This window comes from Octodon degus, unplaced genomic scaffold (assembly GCF_000260255.1).
Source record: "Octodon degus isolate 3935 unplaced genomic scaffold, OctDeg1.0 scaffold00012, whole genome shotgun sequence".
In the NCBI taxonomy this organism is placed as follows: domain Eukaryota; kingdom Metazoa; phylum Chordata; class Mammalia; order Rodentia; family Octodontidae; genus Octodon; species Octodon degus.
In genome coordinates, this window is record NW_004524588.1 from 6,632,391 (window position 1) to 6,645,726 (window position 13,336).

A 13,336-nucleotide genomic window follows, 5' to 3' on the forward strand; every position below is an offset into this window, starting at 1 on the left:
ATATATGAAAGACAGAGACAGACAGAGACAGACAGAGACAGACAGAGACAGAGAGACAGAGAGACAGAGACAGAGAGAGACAGAGAGACAAGAAATCCATAGGCTACAACATGATAATTATTTGAAGGAAGTATGAGATGCCACATGGTTACAATGAAGAGATGACTAATTTTTTTCCCAGTGAAGAGATCTTTAAGAAGAATTCAAAATGAGTAGTTTTCCACAGACACAGCTCACAAACAAGAAACTCAAGGCAAAGGAAACAGCATGGCAAAGTCATCAAAGAACAAAACTAAGTGTATTCAGGAAATTTCAAAGGTTGTGGTCTTTATAGAGGAAAAGAAAATGAAAGAATGAGTCTCAGAGGGAAAGCGGGGACTGTGCGACAGAGGCCCTTCACTGTGTACCACCATAAAGAAGAGCTGGACTTCATAATGAACGCTTGGGGAAGCCCTGAGGAATGTCAAGCAGGATGGTGAAGCAATCAGCAGTGAGGGGCAGAGGGCAGCATTCCACCAGCCAAGCAGGGATCAGATGACTGCCCACTAACAGGTGGAGCACAGGGTAGGAAAGGAGAGGAAAAGCGTCTAGAAAAAGACAGAGGCCTGATGTTGTCACCTGGGTAACAGTAGCTCTGTATAAAGGGACGGGAGAAAAAGTGAAGTTAGTGGAAATGCAACACTTTTGTTTTGGAAGATGTGAAGTCTGAGGGGTTTGTGTGTCATTAGGGTAGTGAGAAATGATGGATCAAGGGCCAGCGACTAAGCTCAGTGGACTAAGCACCTGCTTTGGCAAGCACAGGGACAAGGGTTCAATCCCTGGTCCCGCATGCTGCGCTGGCCCCACCCCCGGGCCATGCTGAGCTGGCCACTGAGTCCAGGCATGGTGGCACATGCCTGTAATTCCAGCACTCAGGGAGGCTGAAAACAGGAGGATCACTACAAGTTCGATCTGTGTAGTGAGACCCTGAACCAAATACATAAATGAAAGAAAAAAATGATGGGTCAGTACTCAGGAGAAAGGTTTGGGGTGAAGACAAAGAAGTGAGACTCGAGTGCCAGCAGAAACCAGGTAGAACTGAAGTCATCTGGAAAGATAATGAGAGAAAAACTAACACAAAAGGAAACCAGGGCTGAGAAAATAATTCTGGAAATTCAGAACCTTCTCAACTTGTATCTTACATGCACAAAACCATGAGCTGGGAAAAAAACAAAGAACAAACAAATAAATAAAAATGACCCATGTGCAGCTGAAAACAACGTGCATTCAGCTGTGGTTGGGGGAACACTGTGTATATGTCCACTAAGTCCATTTGTTTCAAGCTCTGGTTCATTTCTGCTACTTCTTTGCTAATTTTTTAATTGCTCTACTACCAACAGATGGCGCTAGACCAGCTTGAGCAGAGGCCTGCCTCCAAGGGCTGGTAGAGTTCCACCCAAGGTGCACTACTTCTGAAATAACATCTGAAAGTAGAGGTGGATGCAGCTTGCAAACAACAGCCTAGGGGAGCCAAAGGAAGGGAAAGTTTCTTTTGAGCAAGTGGCAAAGATCATTACAAACTCACATTCATTCAACAAACAATCTGCAAGGTAACCAGAAACTGTGAGAAACAAACACAGTCTATGTCCTCAAATATCTTACCAGTCGACAACAAAATGAAGTAAGATTTTTTTTTAATTATACATTTTCTTTTTAGTCTTGGAGACATGTGCTCAGGCACCAGACCTCAGTGGGTTGACTAAGGTAGAAGTGAGGATGAGGAATCAGCAGGTACAGACTTCTCTGAAAAAAATCTTTATATGAACAAGAAAGAAATAAGGCAGCCACAGAAGATCCTAAGGTAATATCTTCTAGATGTGCAAATTACCACACCAAGAGACACCTAAACTCTTACGAGCTTATTATATAAATACTCAGACACAGACATGTATTTTAAACCGATTCCATAACACATTTTACAACAGAGGCCTAAATTATTAAAATTACATTCCAATATTATTAATTTTAATTATTAATGACTCTCTTACTGCACTTTGGTTTAAATCAAGGTGGAAATTAGAAGGCAATCCTGAGGCCACTGAACTTCAGTCATTCCCAGAGGAAGAAGAAAATGAATGAAGATTCCCAGATGCAACTGATGTTGAAGATATTCATAGGATCCATTTCCTGTCAAAGGGATATGTGAAATATTTTAAAACTGGGCTCATCAACCCTTTGAAAAGATGATAAGGAGAGTTAAGAAAGCTTTGGGAATGGAAAGAAAGATGCAACATAGCAGAAGCAAGTAAATTCTAACTCCAAGTATTTAAATAATGACTTAAATATGTTTAGCTGACATAGTCCACATGTATTTGACCTTTCCAGCAAATAATCTCAGTACATTATATCGACATAACCCATGACGTGAAACATATGAATGGGAAGAAGAAATTCCTATCTGTGTCTCATCAGTCTACAGAGAGACAAGAAGACAATTAGGAGAAGTCATTGTCTAACCAAACAAAAATAAGAATTCATATTGGTACCTATAATCTGATCTCATGGTTAGCAGTAGTGATTTATAAAATGTATACCTAAGGCTGGGAATCTTAAGGGACTTAAGAACATAATTAATTACATGTATTCAGAAATATTTGTTGAATGGAAGAGAAATAGCCTCATCTTACTTGGATAGCTAAACAACTGTCAAACTAATTTACTACAGAATAAAACAGAAATAATTCTACCATCTAATAATATATTCAAACACTAACATTATCTTTTTTCTTAAAACAAATCTTCTAAAATAACTGTGTTTTAGAATACTACCAAGATTCCCTGGTAATGATTTAAGACACAGAAGGACTATCCAGAAGAAGGAAATGATGAATTAAGGTTTCTATTAGAACAAAACCATTTGTGTATTAAGAACCTGGCAAAGATGCAGAGATAAAATTTTATATACACCCATCCTGCCTCCTTCTCCCCACAGTACCCTCAACTTACACACAAGCCTAGCATTCCTGAAGGCAACAGCAGAGAGTTACTGCTCTCCAGGTAGGGAGACAAAGCCTGGAAAATTAGGTCACAAGGTGGCCACAGGGACTCCAACCATCTGTCTGGCAAGTTTGTCTGACTTCCTCCTCCCTCTGATACTGTGCTACAGTGCCCAGTAGGCAAGCTGAGGGAAAGGTTAGCAGGCTTTCTATAGCACAGACAAAAACATCTGAGCCAGGTTGCCACGAATGTGGGAAAACTCAGGCACCTTGATCCTTCCACAGCCAACAAAGTCATCAATAGTGTGATAACTATCTGGAACATTATGAGCTGAAACCTTTTTGAGTTTTTTGTCCTTCGCAGCCCAACCCCTACATATACACAGGATTTAAAATGAATCCCTGATCCTGCTACTAAGCTACCAAGCTCTCTGCAATGCAAATAAAGAAGATTTTTGAAACAGATAGTTATGAATCTTTCATTCATATTAGCTAACGAGAAACACATGAGCCACACACATTGTGCGGATCATTTCAGTGGTGTGTAATTTGAGAAGTATGTTAGAAAGGCTTGGCTCTACGAAAGGAGGAGGAGTACACATTTTTCTTTCTTCCAAGTGAAATGCAAGAGCAATTTCACAACTTCACAATTCATACGGCAGCCTTATCCACATGCAAATTCAAGATAATAGAATTTTCCCATCTCTAAACTTTAATACCCTGCCACCAACTTGAAGTCTACAGTATGACTTCATTTTATAAATAATTTATCCCTAAAGTTTCGGGGGGGTGGGGGAGAATACTGAATAGTGTATATAAAAATAACACAAACCAGGCTTGTCTGATATGATCTTAAATTGACCTTAATAGCTGAAAATCTTTCAAAGGGAGGACTGATATATTGTAATTTTTCCCACAGCTCATAAATAACAAGTATTAGCAAAATTACTGTAAAATCAGGCATAATTTAGAAATAGACTTACTTTATAACCCACAATAACAGTACACATAGAAAAATATAATAGACAATATCTTCAAATTAGAATAGAAAAATGTGAATAGTAATTACAGAGATATAGGTTTTCCTTTATTTTCCACACTTTTTAAACATTTACCTCTTTTTTTTCTTTGCAGTACTGGGGCTGAAACCCAGGGCCTCCAGCATGTCATGTCTGAGCTACATGACCAGCCCTTTCTTTTTTAAGTTCTGACGGGGTCATGCTCAGTTGGCCAAGCTAGCTTCCAACTTGAACTCCTCCTGCCTCAGCCTTCAGAGTAGTTAGAACTATAGCCATGCCGTGTCATGCCTGGCTGGTGCTTCTTTAAAGTTTTCAAGCTTCCTTTAAGTTAACCCGACATTGAGCACTTAGTAAAAATAAGAACATTGACTGGGTTGTTAGCTACAATATCCTTATTATTGAGGAACAGCACTAGCATTTAGTGGCACTTTTTCAGTACTTCCTTAGTGACAGATAAATTTCACTAATTGGAATGAAATGAGTTTCTACTAAATGAAGTTGTATATGTCCAACTCTGTAAGGCCAAGCAATGAAATTAGGTTGCTCTAAGTCAACGAGCCTGCCGTGGCTCAGCCAGCCTTCCAGTCCCACATAAGTCGACTCACAGATGCAAATCAGAAGAAAGACCACAGAAGAAAGCTGAGAGCTAATAAATCCAGCGCTGCTATAGCAAAGCACCCTCCCATACAAAGGAGAGCTGTTACATGATTTATTAAATTCAGTAGGCCTTTATGAAATATTTTTCTTCTATGCTTTTCCTTTAAAATAAATTCCTGTCCCAGTACTATCCTTTCCAGTGGCTGACAGCAACAGTGAAAATTTAGCAAGAGTAATTAGAGGGAAAGGAAAGGGCAGCTGAAAGGATCACAGATAGAAGTTTTTAAATATTCTTTCAGAAGGGAAAAAAATACACCTCTGGCTAAATTCTTACCTCTGGATTTTAAAGTTAAGCCATGTTCTCAAAGCAATCCTTGCAAAAATCTGTAGACACCGTAATTCTTCAAAGAGAGAAACACCTGGCAGGCTTAGATTAGCTACCTAATCTGAACAAACCACCCCAAGTTCGTATCCAGGGTCTCGGGAACTAACGACAAATGGACTAGCCTCTATGAATCTGCAGGCATTTACTACACTAAGGCACAAAATCTAATCAATGTACACTTTAGTCTATTAAAATCATTGAGAGCTAGAAATAATGTATCTAGCTGTTACATCTTATAAAAGTCGAAATTTCCACGTTCAGAACCCAAAGCCTTTGTCTTTATTTATTGAATATTTACTATATTCTTATGTCAAAGAATATGTTGGTTCTTACAACATACAGTCAAAGTTCCTTAGACACAGCTCACAAACAACACAGTAGTGATGAAATGGCTCATGAGGAGCCGGCGAGATAGCTCAAAGGTCTGAAGCACCTGCTTAGGTAAGCTTAGGCAAGTGCAGGGACGGTGGTTTGATCCCAAGCACCACATGCCACACCAGCCCTGCCCCCAGGGTGGACTGAGCCAGCCAGAAAAAAATAATAATAAACTAAATAAAATAAAAATGGCTCATGTCTTCTTGAGAAATGTTAGTGTTTTTACTCTTGAGACCAGTAAACTATTTCTCTGTTGGATTCTACCAACAGCATTTCTTTTTCCATTTTATTAAGCAGTTTGAAAGCTTATTTAAAATGTTGTATTTCTGGATAACAGTAGGTTGATCTCATTGATGCCTTTCAAAATCATAAATATAACACAAAACGTAAATGATCCATTGTATTCAATTACTCTTTATCAACAGATCGTCTACCTTGTAGCCCTGGGACAGCTACAAAATCATACTTCAACTATTCCATTAACTGCCTGGCAGAGAAAAAACCAGAAATAACTATAGATAACAGATACTGGTGGAGGAGGGAAGCCCTGGAGTTAAGATGAGACTTTGATTCTTGTTCAGATGTTATGGAATAAGTACACCATGCAAAATTCTTTTATATAGCTTTGCTTGAGATATATTTCAATTCAAAGTCTAAAGATCCCAATAGTGATAAAGGACTTCCACAAAACAATAGGAAAACTTTTTTAAAAAATCAACAGCATGTATATATTCTGAAATACAAATAAAACTATAGTGGATCTTTCTAATTAGTACAAAAACTGAATGGCTTCATTTTGAGACTGGGTCCTCTATGCTATTACACTTAAGCACTGTTATGTTGACTATGACAAGATTTCATGAACAAGCAGGGGAGATAGCTCAGCGGCATAAGCTCCTGCCTGGCAAGCACAAGGTCTGGAGTTCGATTCCTAGCACCAAAAAAAGATTTCATGAACTTTATAATGTAATCTTACCATTTTCAAAGTACATTGTACCCAGACAAGATGGAGGGTGTTAAGGGCTTCAAGTACTCCTTTGTTTCAAACCCCCTACGCTCGACCTTCACTATCATAACTACAATGAACGTTTCTTTTATTGAGATTTCCCTCGCCATGGCTGGCATCTCCCTGGAGAGTGAGAAAGAGTCGCAATAGTACTAACTGGAAAGACATCAAAGTTAGGAAAGATACACTTTTCAATTGAAGTCATTTGAGGACTGAATAAGGCTGCTAGACACTGGGCCAGAGGACAAGGAAGGTGGAGAGGAGTGACCTGCGCTGAAGGAGAAGCCCACATGACTACTTACCTGCTTGAGGAATTTTATAAGACTATTTTCTTCATGTCACTACCAAAAGGAGCAAAGTTAAGATAAAGCTGAGAAACGGAAATGTGGCCAGTACAAAGACATTGTGGTAACTAGCACTGAAATTTGTTTTAGAAAAGAAACATGAAAAGTGAAAAGAACTTAGTAGGAAAGAGGCTTTAAACAACTGATTCTGTAATGTTACAAAACAGCAAACATACTAATATGTAAAATATAAATACCCGATTATCCCTATATTTAATTGTCAGCATAGAGGGAGGCAAGGCAGGAGGGAGACAAGGAGGGAGGGAGATAATTTTTTCAACATAGGGTCTCACTGGGCTTCCCAGGTTGGTCTTCAACATCTGAGCTCAAGTGTTCCCCTGCTTCAGCTTTAAAGTGTTGATGTCCCAGACCCGCCACGCTGCTTGACTAAGCTATTGTGCTTTTATTATTCTCTATACATTATTGTTCAGCTTTGCCTATCTTGGATTATTTATTTTAAAATAGAAGTGCTTAGTACTTTAAGCAATCTAGGAAATAATGCACACTAAAATTCTTAGAGGGTTATTTTTCTCAGTAGGTAAAAATAATCTAACATATCCTTTGGGCATGCACACGAATCCCACACCTTCACATGGGTATTGTGAGAATAATGCCACAAGTATTGGCCCAGTGGCCAGATTTTTATCACAAAAAAAAAAAATCTACTGCTTTCAATTATTTAGGATTTCACAAGGCTCCACAAGAAAGCAAAAGGAGAGACTACCAACAAAATTAATATTTTACATCTCCCAAATATACAGTTTGTTATAAGACGGTTAAAGATCTGAAAACAGTAGAAAGACAAATAGTAGGTTTACACGCACACAGACCCAAGCTGAGCATCCTTTTATGGGAAGAGGAAGTCTGCAGAGATAAAGTAGTGTACTCTTTTCTTTTTGATATGAAAGAAACAACCAAATACAGAGCTGTGTGTGCTGATATAAAGAAGTCATTAATACTCAAAGTTATAAACTGCATTTCAAGAAATCTAGGTCACCTCCCAAAAAGCAAGCAAAGCAGAGGGGTTTTTTAATTTGACATTCACTATCTAAGCAGCGAGGCATATCTTCTTCTCCATCATCACAGTATACCTGTCTTTAAATATTAAAACTACCTTACTGTACATTTGTGTGTAAAAACCCGAAATCAGTACAGAAAATGAGATAAATTATATTGTTTTTTCAAAAGGGACGGGATTTACACTTGGCTTTCTTTCAGCTTTACTTTGCCACATAACACTTTTCTCAACGTTTTAACTTCTAATGAAGGAGATTACAAGCAATTATCATTACAAATATTAGAAGGAGCAAGATGAAATTACAGTGTTTAATTATCACAAACATACTCCATACATTAGATCCGTTTGATGGTTGCAGTAAACCAATAAACACCCTAGTAGATATACACTAAGCTCAAGATACAGGGAATAATTTAGGGAGACAACATTCTAATGCTACTAAAACAAGATTTTCTGAATAAAATGGAATCCAACCGCCTTCAGTAAAAAGGTTTTTCCGTCTTCATGTTCAAACCTTTCTTCTATCTATCTCCATTTTTTTCATCTCCATTTTTCTTTCCTGTTTCCTTCCTCCTGTGTCTTAAAAGTAACTTTTCAAGTCTAGGACTCTGACCTCCTGTCAAGCTACAGTTCATTTAACAAATCATTTCAGTGCATTCTTAAGTACTGTGGTTTAAGATTCTATTCAGAATCTGTTTGAAGGGACCAGTGAGATAGCTCAGTGGACTAAAGCACCTGCTAAGGTGAAGCAGGGGGACCATGGTTCGATTCCTGGCACCACATGCCACAACAGCTCCACCGCCAGGGTGGGCTGAGCCAGCTACCCCATGGAGCACTCCTGTAATCCCAGCACTGGGCAGGCTGAAAACAAGAGAATCACCATGAGTCTGAGCTGCGTAGTGAGACCCTGCAACAACCAAATACATTAAAAAAAAAAAAAAGAATCTTTTTTTAAGGCCTGGGATTCTAGACTGAAGTAGATCTAAGCACTCTTAGATTGCTGTGCTATTAAATATATGAGTGGTTTGACACAGGTCCTCCAATTTCACCAAAAATATGCCAGTTCTACTGAAGTCCTGTTCAACCACATAAGTGTCACACGACTCCAAACATGCAGAAGAGCATACCTAACAGAAAGGGTTGCATTCAGAAAGCCATATGATTGAAGCGATTTCCACAGTCCTCCAGCAGGTCTGGTATCTTTATTCTTTCCTCCCTTGAAATCATGAATAGTCTATTGTTCTGTCACTTATGAAAATGAAAAATATCCGGTTCTTCAGCTGCCTGTGAGCTGTGAGTGTGGGAATACCCAAACAAATCTCCTCCTCTCCCATGGTTCCAACCCATTCAATACTTGCCAGATGCTGAGTCCAGCCTCATGCTCCACTGTGGGCCTCAAAATCTCCAACTTCTCAGACACCATGAACTTCTCTTTTTGTAAACTTTGTACTACAAGAAAACCACAGAGCTGGGGAGACAGCTCAGTAGAATAAGTGCTTGCCTGGCAAGTTCAAGGTCATGAGTTCAATCTCCAGTACCGCCAAAAAAAAAAAAAAAAAAAAAGAAAAGAAAGAAAGAAAAGAAAACCATAAACATACACACACACTTTCACTGAACTCTTCCCCCACCCCAGCAACTGTGTCAAGAAGGCAGATACAGGTTCTCTGGTTCCAAAGTCCATTGTTTGTTTTTAATACACACTTCCTCAGGCTGTACTTAGCACTGAAACGGTCACCTGTCACCTGGCTCCCTCCACTACATGAGTCTCCTAATAACAGAGGGCAGAGAGCCTGTCTTCCTTCTTGTCTTTCAGACAAGTTCTCCCTCAACCTCACATTCATAGTGACCTTCCCACTTCAGCCTCACGAGTGCTGGGATCACACACCAGCCAGCCAAGACATCCTGTTTTATTCACCCTCAGACAGTATTTCCAGTGTCTGGCACACAACAGATGCTCAACAAATGCTCAATCAAGGAAGAGTGAATAAACAAGTGAAATGCAATGATGTTTAACCTTCAGATATCTAGTCTGTAAAAAGTAGGTTCCCGAGTGCTAATTTTATTCGACCAGGTGTATCACATGTGATGTGTCATGCATCACCATGTGCACCACAGGGAGTTTCAAGATAACTTAGACTCGGTTCCCTGCCCCAAGAAACTTAAAATTCAGTGGAAGAAAGGGCAAATAGGGCTGGCCAGATAGCTCAGCAGACTAAAGAACCTGCTTAGGCAGAGCGCAGAGGCCAGGGTTCAATCCCTGAGGTGCCGGCCCCACCCTTGGGGAGTGCTGAGACAGCGATTGAGACTGGGCATGGTGGTGCATGCCTGTAATCCCAGTGCTTGGGAGGCTGAAAACAGGAGAATTACTATAAGTCTGATCTTCATAGTGAGATCCTATACAAAATACATTAAAAAGAAAAAAAAAGGGCAAATAGCTAATAGTAGTACCATTAACTATTTCATTTTTCCTAATCCCCCATAATCACCTCTTTAAAAGAATCTCATTCTTTATAAACATACTTCAGTAACACACACCTCTAAGTCAGTGGAGTATAAATCAGTCAGCAAGAACCGATCTTCAGTGTCTACTCTGCTAAACCAGTGGAGGAAGAGTTTCCCTGGCAAGCACAAGGGCCTGAGTTCAATCTCTGGTTTCCAAAAAAAAAAAAAAAAAAAAGGATTAAAAGAGAGTGGTGGCACATGCCTGTAATCCCAGCACTCAGGAGGCTGAGGCAGGAGGATCATTGTGAGTTTGAGAGCATTCTGGGCTATAAAGTGGGCTCAAGGCCAGCCTGAACTGCATAATGTGACCCTGTCTCAAACACACACACACACACACACACACACACACACACACAATTAATCAAGGGCACCTAAGACTCTCCGAATGCTTTTTCTTTTGTGAAAGGCAGCACAGCCAAGTGTAAAGAAGGGAGATTTGGGGGTACATCAGGGTTCCCATCCCAACACTATCAACCATGCGCAAGTTCCTTTGTCATGCAGAGCCTATGATCTCCTTTATGGAGATAAAGACACTGATCTGAAGGAGTTGTAGGAAGAATTAAAGGACATCATGGATTTAGTACCCTGGATACTCACAAGCCTCTCTAGATGCTTCATGAAGGCTACTGGTTCTCTCAAGGAACAATATAAGTACTTGTGTTTCCAATGTCAATAACAAAAATATTTGGTAAAAGAAAAGTACTTAGAGCACATTGGCCAAGCAATGGCCGTGACTCATCCACATGGCTGACACTGACAAAGGTTCTACAATCTGAGGTACAGGATCTCAGGATAAATCCTGAGGGGATTTCACTGACCTTATCAGACCTAAAAGCTACAACTCTTGTTGCATAGGTCCTGCTTTACCTTGGTCTTAACCATCCAGTAGAAAAGTATGAAGACGAAATATAGGAAGTAAAGCCATGCTATTATGTTGAGCTGTGGGGGACTCAGGTCATCAATTTGTGACATTGCAAGTTAAGCGGAAGACCCAATACTATTATGGGCTACTGGACTCTTTTAGAATATTTTGCTGAGTTTACACACCTCTAATATTCAAATAATGGAACTTAACCAAAAAAGGGGATACAGATGAATGTCCATTTTGTATCTGTGTATTCAGAGTGGTTAGGATAGATATATAGTTACATTCTCTTAATGAATAGAATGATTTGTTCTAATGGTGTTTGTAAATAGGATATCAAGTCCGCATCTTGTACAGCAATTAACCACTAAGGAGAATGTATGTAGTGTGTTAATTATTGAAACTGTCCTAGCGATTTGATTTGAAACTGTCTCATTGCTATTTATTTATCAATAAAATTATTTTAAAAAAAGAATAAATAAAAAAAGAAAAGTACTTGAAAAAAAGCCACTTGTGACAGAAGAGGTATGGGACTCTATTCTAGACCAGACACTACGGTTAAGTTTTGGGGCTTTAGATATTGTGGGCATTATCTACCTCTTCCCAACACACATCCTACAAGTCTCTTGCTCCAGATCAATAATGGTGAAGCTTTTAGAGCCCAGGAGCCCACATAGCAACCCCAAAAATCACTTATTTACTGCAAAGTATCAATACTGCAATGAAACCTCAAGGCTTGGCGGCCGGAGCAATGGTGGGGTGAAGAAGGGTTCCAGGCGCCCACTGAGGCGCATGTGCCTTGGGTTCACCACCACTGTCTAGATCCTCTTGGTGGAAAACAATCCTACTTTACTGCTTCCTATGGTAAGAACCGAAAGCTGTTGCTGTATGCCAAAGACACCATTGTTATATAGAAGAATCTCTGAATGAGACACAGGGAAATGACTCCCATACAGTGTCCGAGAACTATATCAGTATAGAATATGTATTATGTTAAATTTCAATTTCTGAGTCATTTCTCAACTATTTCTATATAAACAATTCTGGAAAACACATTAAAAATAAATTTTTTTCCTTTTAATGCTGATCCTAATCTGTAATCTATTAGTACATTCATTTTTACTAGTATAGCCACATTTACTTGTGCTAATCCAATTAGACATCCACACACACACAAAAAAAAATCAAAGTAGACCCAGATCTTATATCTTTTTTTGAAAAAGAAAATTAACTCTAAGTGGATCACAAACCTAAATTCGAAATTCAAAGCTTCATAACTTTACAAGTTATTGGACTGTATGCTACTGTCTAGGATTTTTTTCTCAGTGGATCTAGGCCAACCATGAATGCCCAAGCTTATGCACTGCCTGAGCCACCTGAGCAAAGAGGAATTATCTTGGGTCACATACAACACACAGAATATAGACATACATACATATATGCACATGAAATTAATAAAACTTTCTTGGTTAATATTTTAATACAGTAAATTATTTTATGAAATAACATAATAAGGTCAAGTTCCCTAATTAAATAAGAAAACTTACATGTCTGCTTAACAAGCAGTGCCTGGCTTCCCAGGTACACACAGGTGCAGGCAGGTTCAAATACCATTATCAGTAATCTCTGAGTTCTGCCTGCCAAGTTGCCAAAGGCATGTAACGCTTTCCTTTCCGCTGGTTTCAAATGGACTGACTGTGTGCGACCCACACAGGAGACAGAGTGAACATTGCATGGTGCCGTCTGGTACACTGCAGTCCCTGCTGCCTGCGCAGGCCATGCTGGAGTATGGCACAAGCCAGTCACGAGAAGTAGCACTGCAAACAGCCAGGTATGGTGGTACACACCTTTGATCCCAGCACTATGGGAGGCTGAAGAAGGTGGGTTACAAGTTCAAGCCTAGCCTGGGCAGCTTAGCAACAGAGCGAGACTGACTACAAGCAACAAGTAAGGGTTTAGGGTGCAGCTCAGTGCAAAGGCCCTGGGTTCAACCCCATATGGTCTTTCTAAGGGATCACACAATAATACTAAAAGTGTATGGTCTTGTGGAACACAGGACACACGTTCAACAGGGCTGATTTGGACCATGCCAATTTGCAACCACTTCAGATAGAGCTGCCCTACCCATATCACAGTATCTTTGTTCTTTCCTGTGACAATCTGGACTAGTTAGGTTCTCAGATGTGTGCACTGCATACACAATAAGTCATCTCTTCTGCTGTCTTTACTGAAGAATCAAAAATAAATAAG

The 13,336-nt window shown here is 39.6% G+C and overlaps 1 protein-coding gene across 1 annotated transcript in view; it reads right to left on the reverse strand.

Moving 5' to 3' along the window:
• The window catches only part of LOC111815167, a 91,230-nt gene that overhangs the window by 51,691 nt on the left and 26,203 nt on the right, over positions 1-13,336 (reverse strand). The window contains exon 3 of the mRNA XM_023709469.1: positions 10,255-10,374. Coding sequence (XP_023565237.1) covers positions 10,255-10,374 — 120 coding nt within the window. The remainder of the gene's footprint in view (positions 1-10,254; positions 10,375-13,336) is intronic.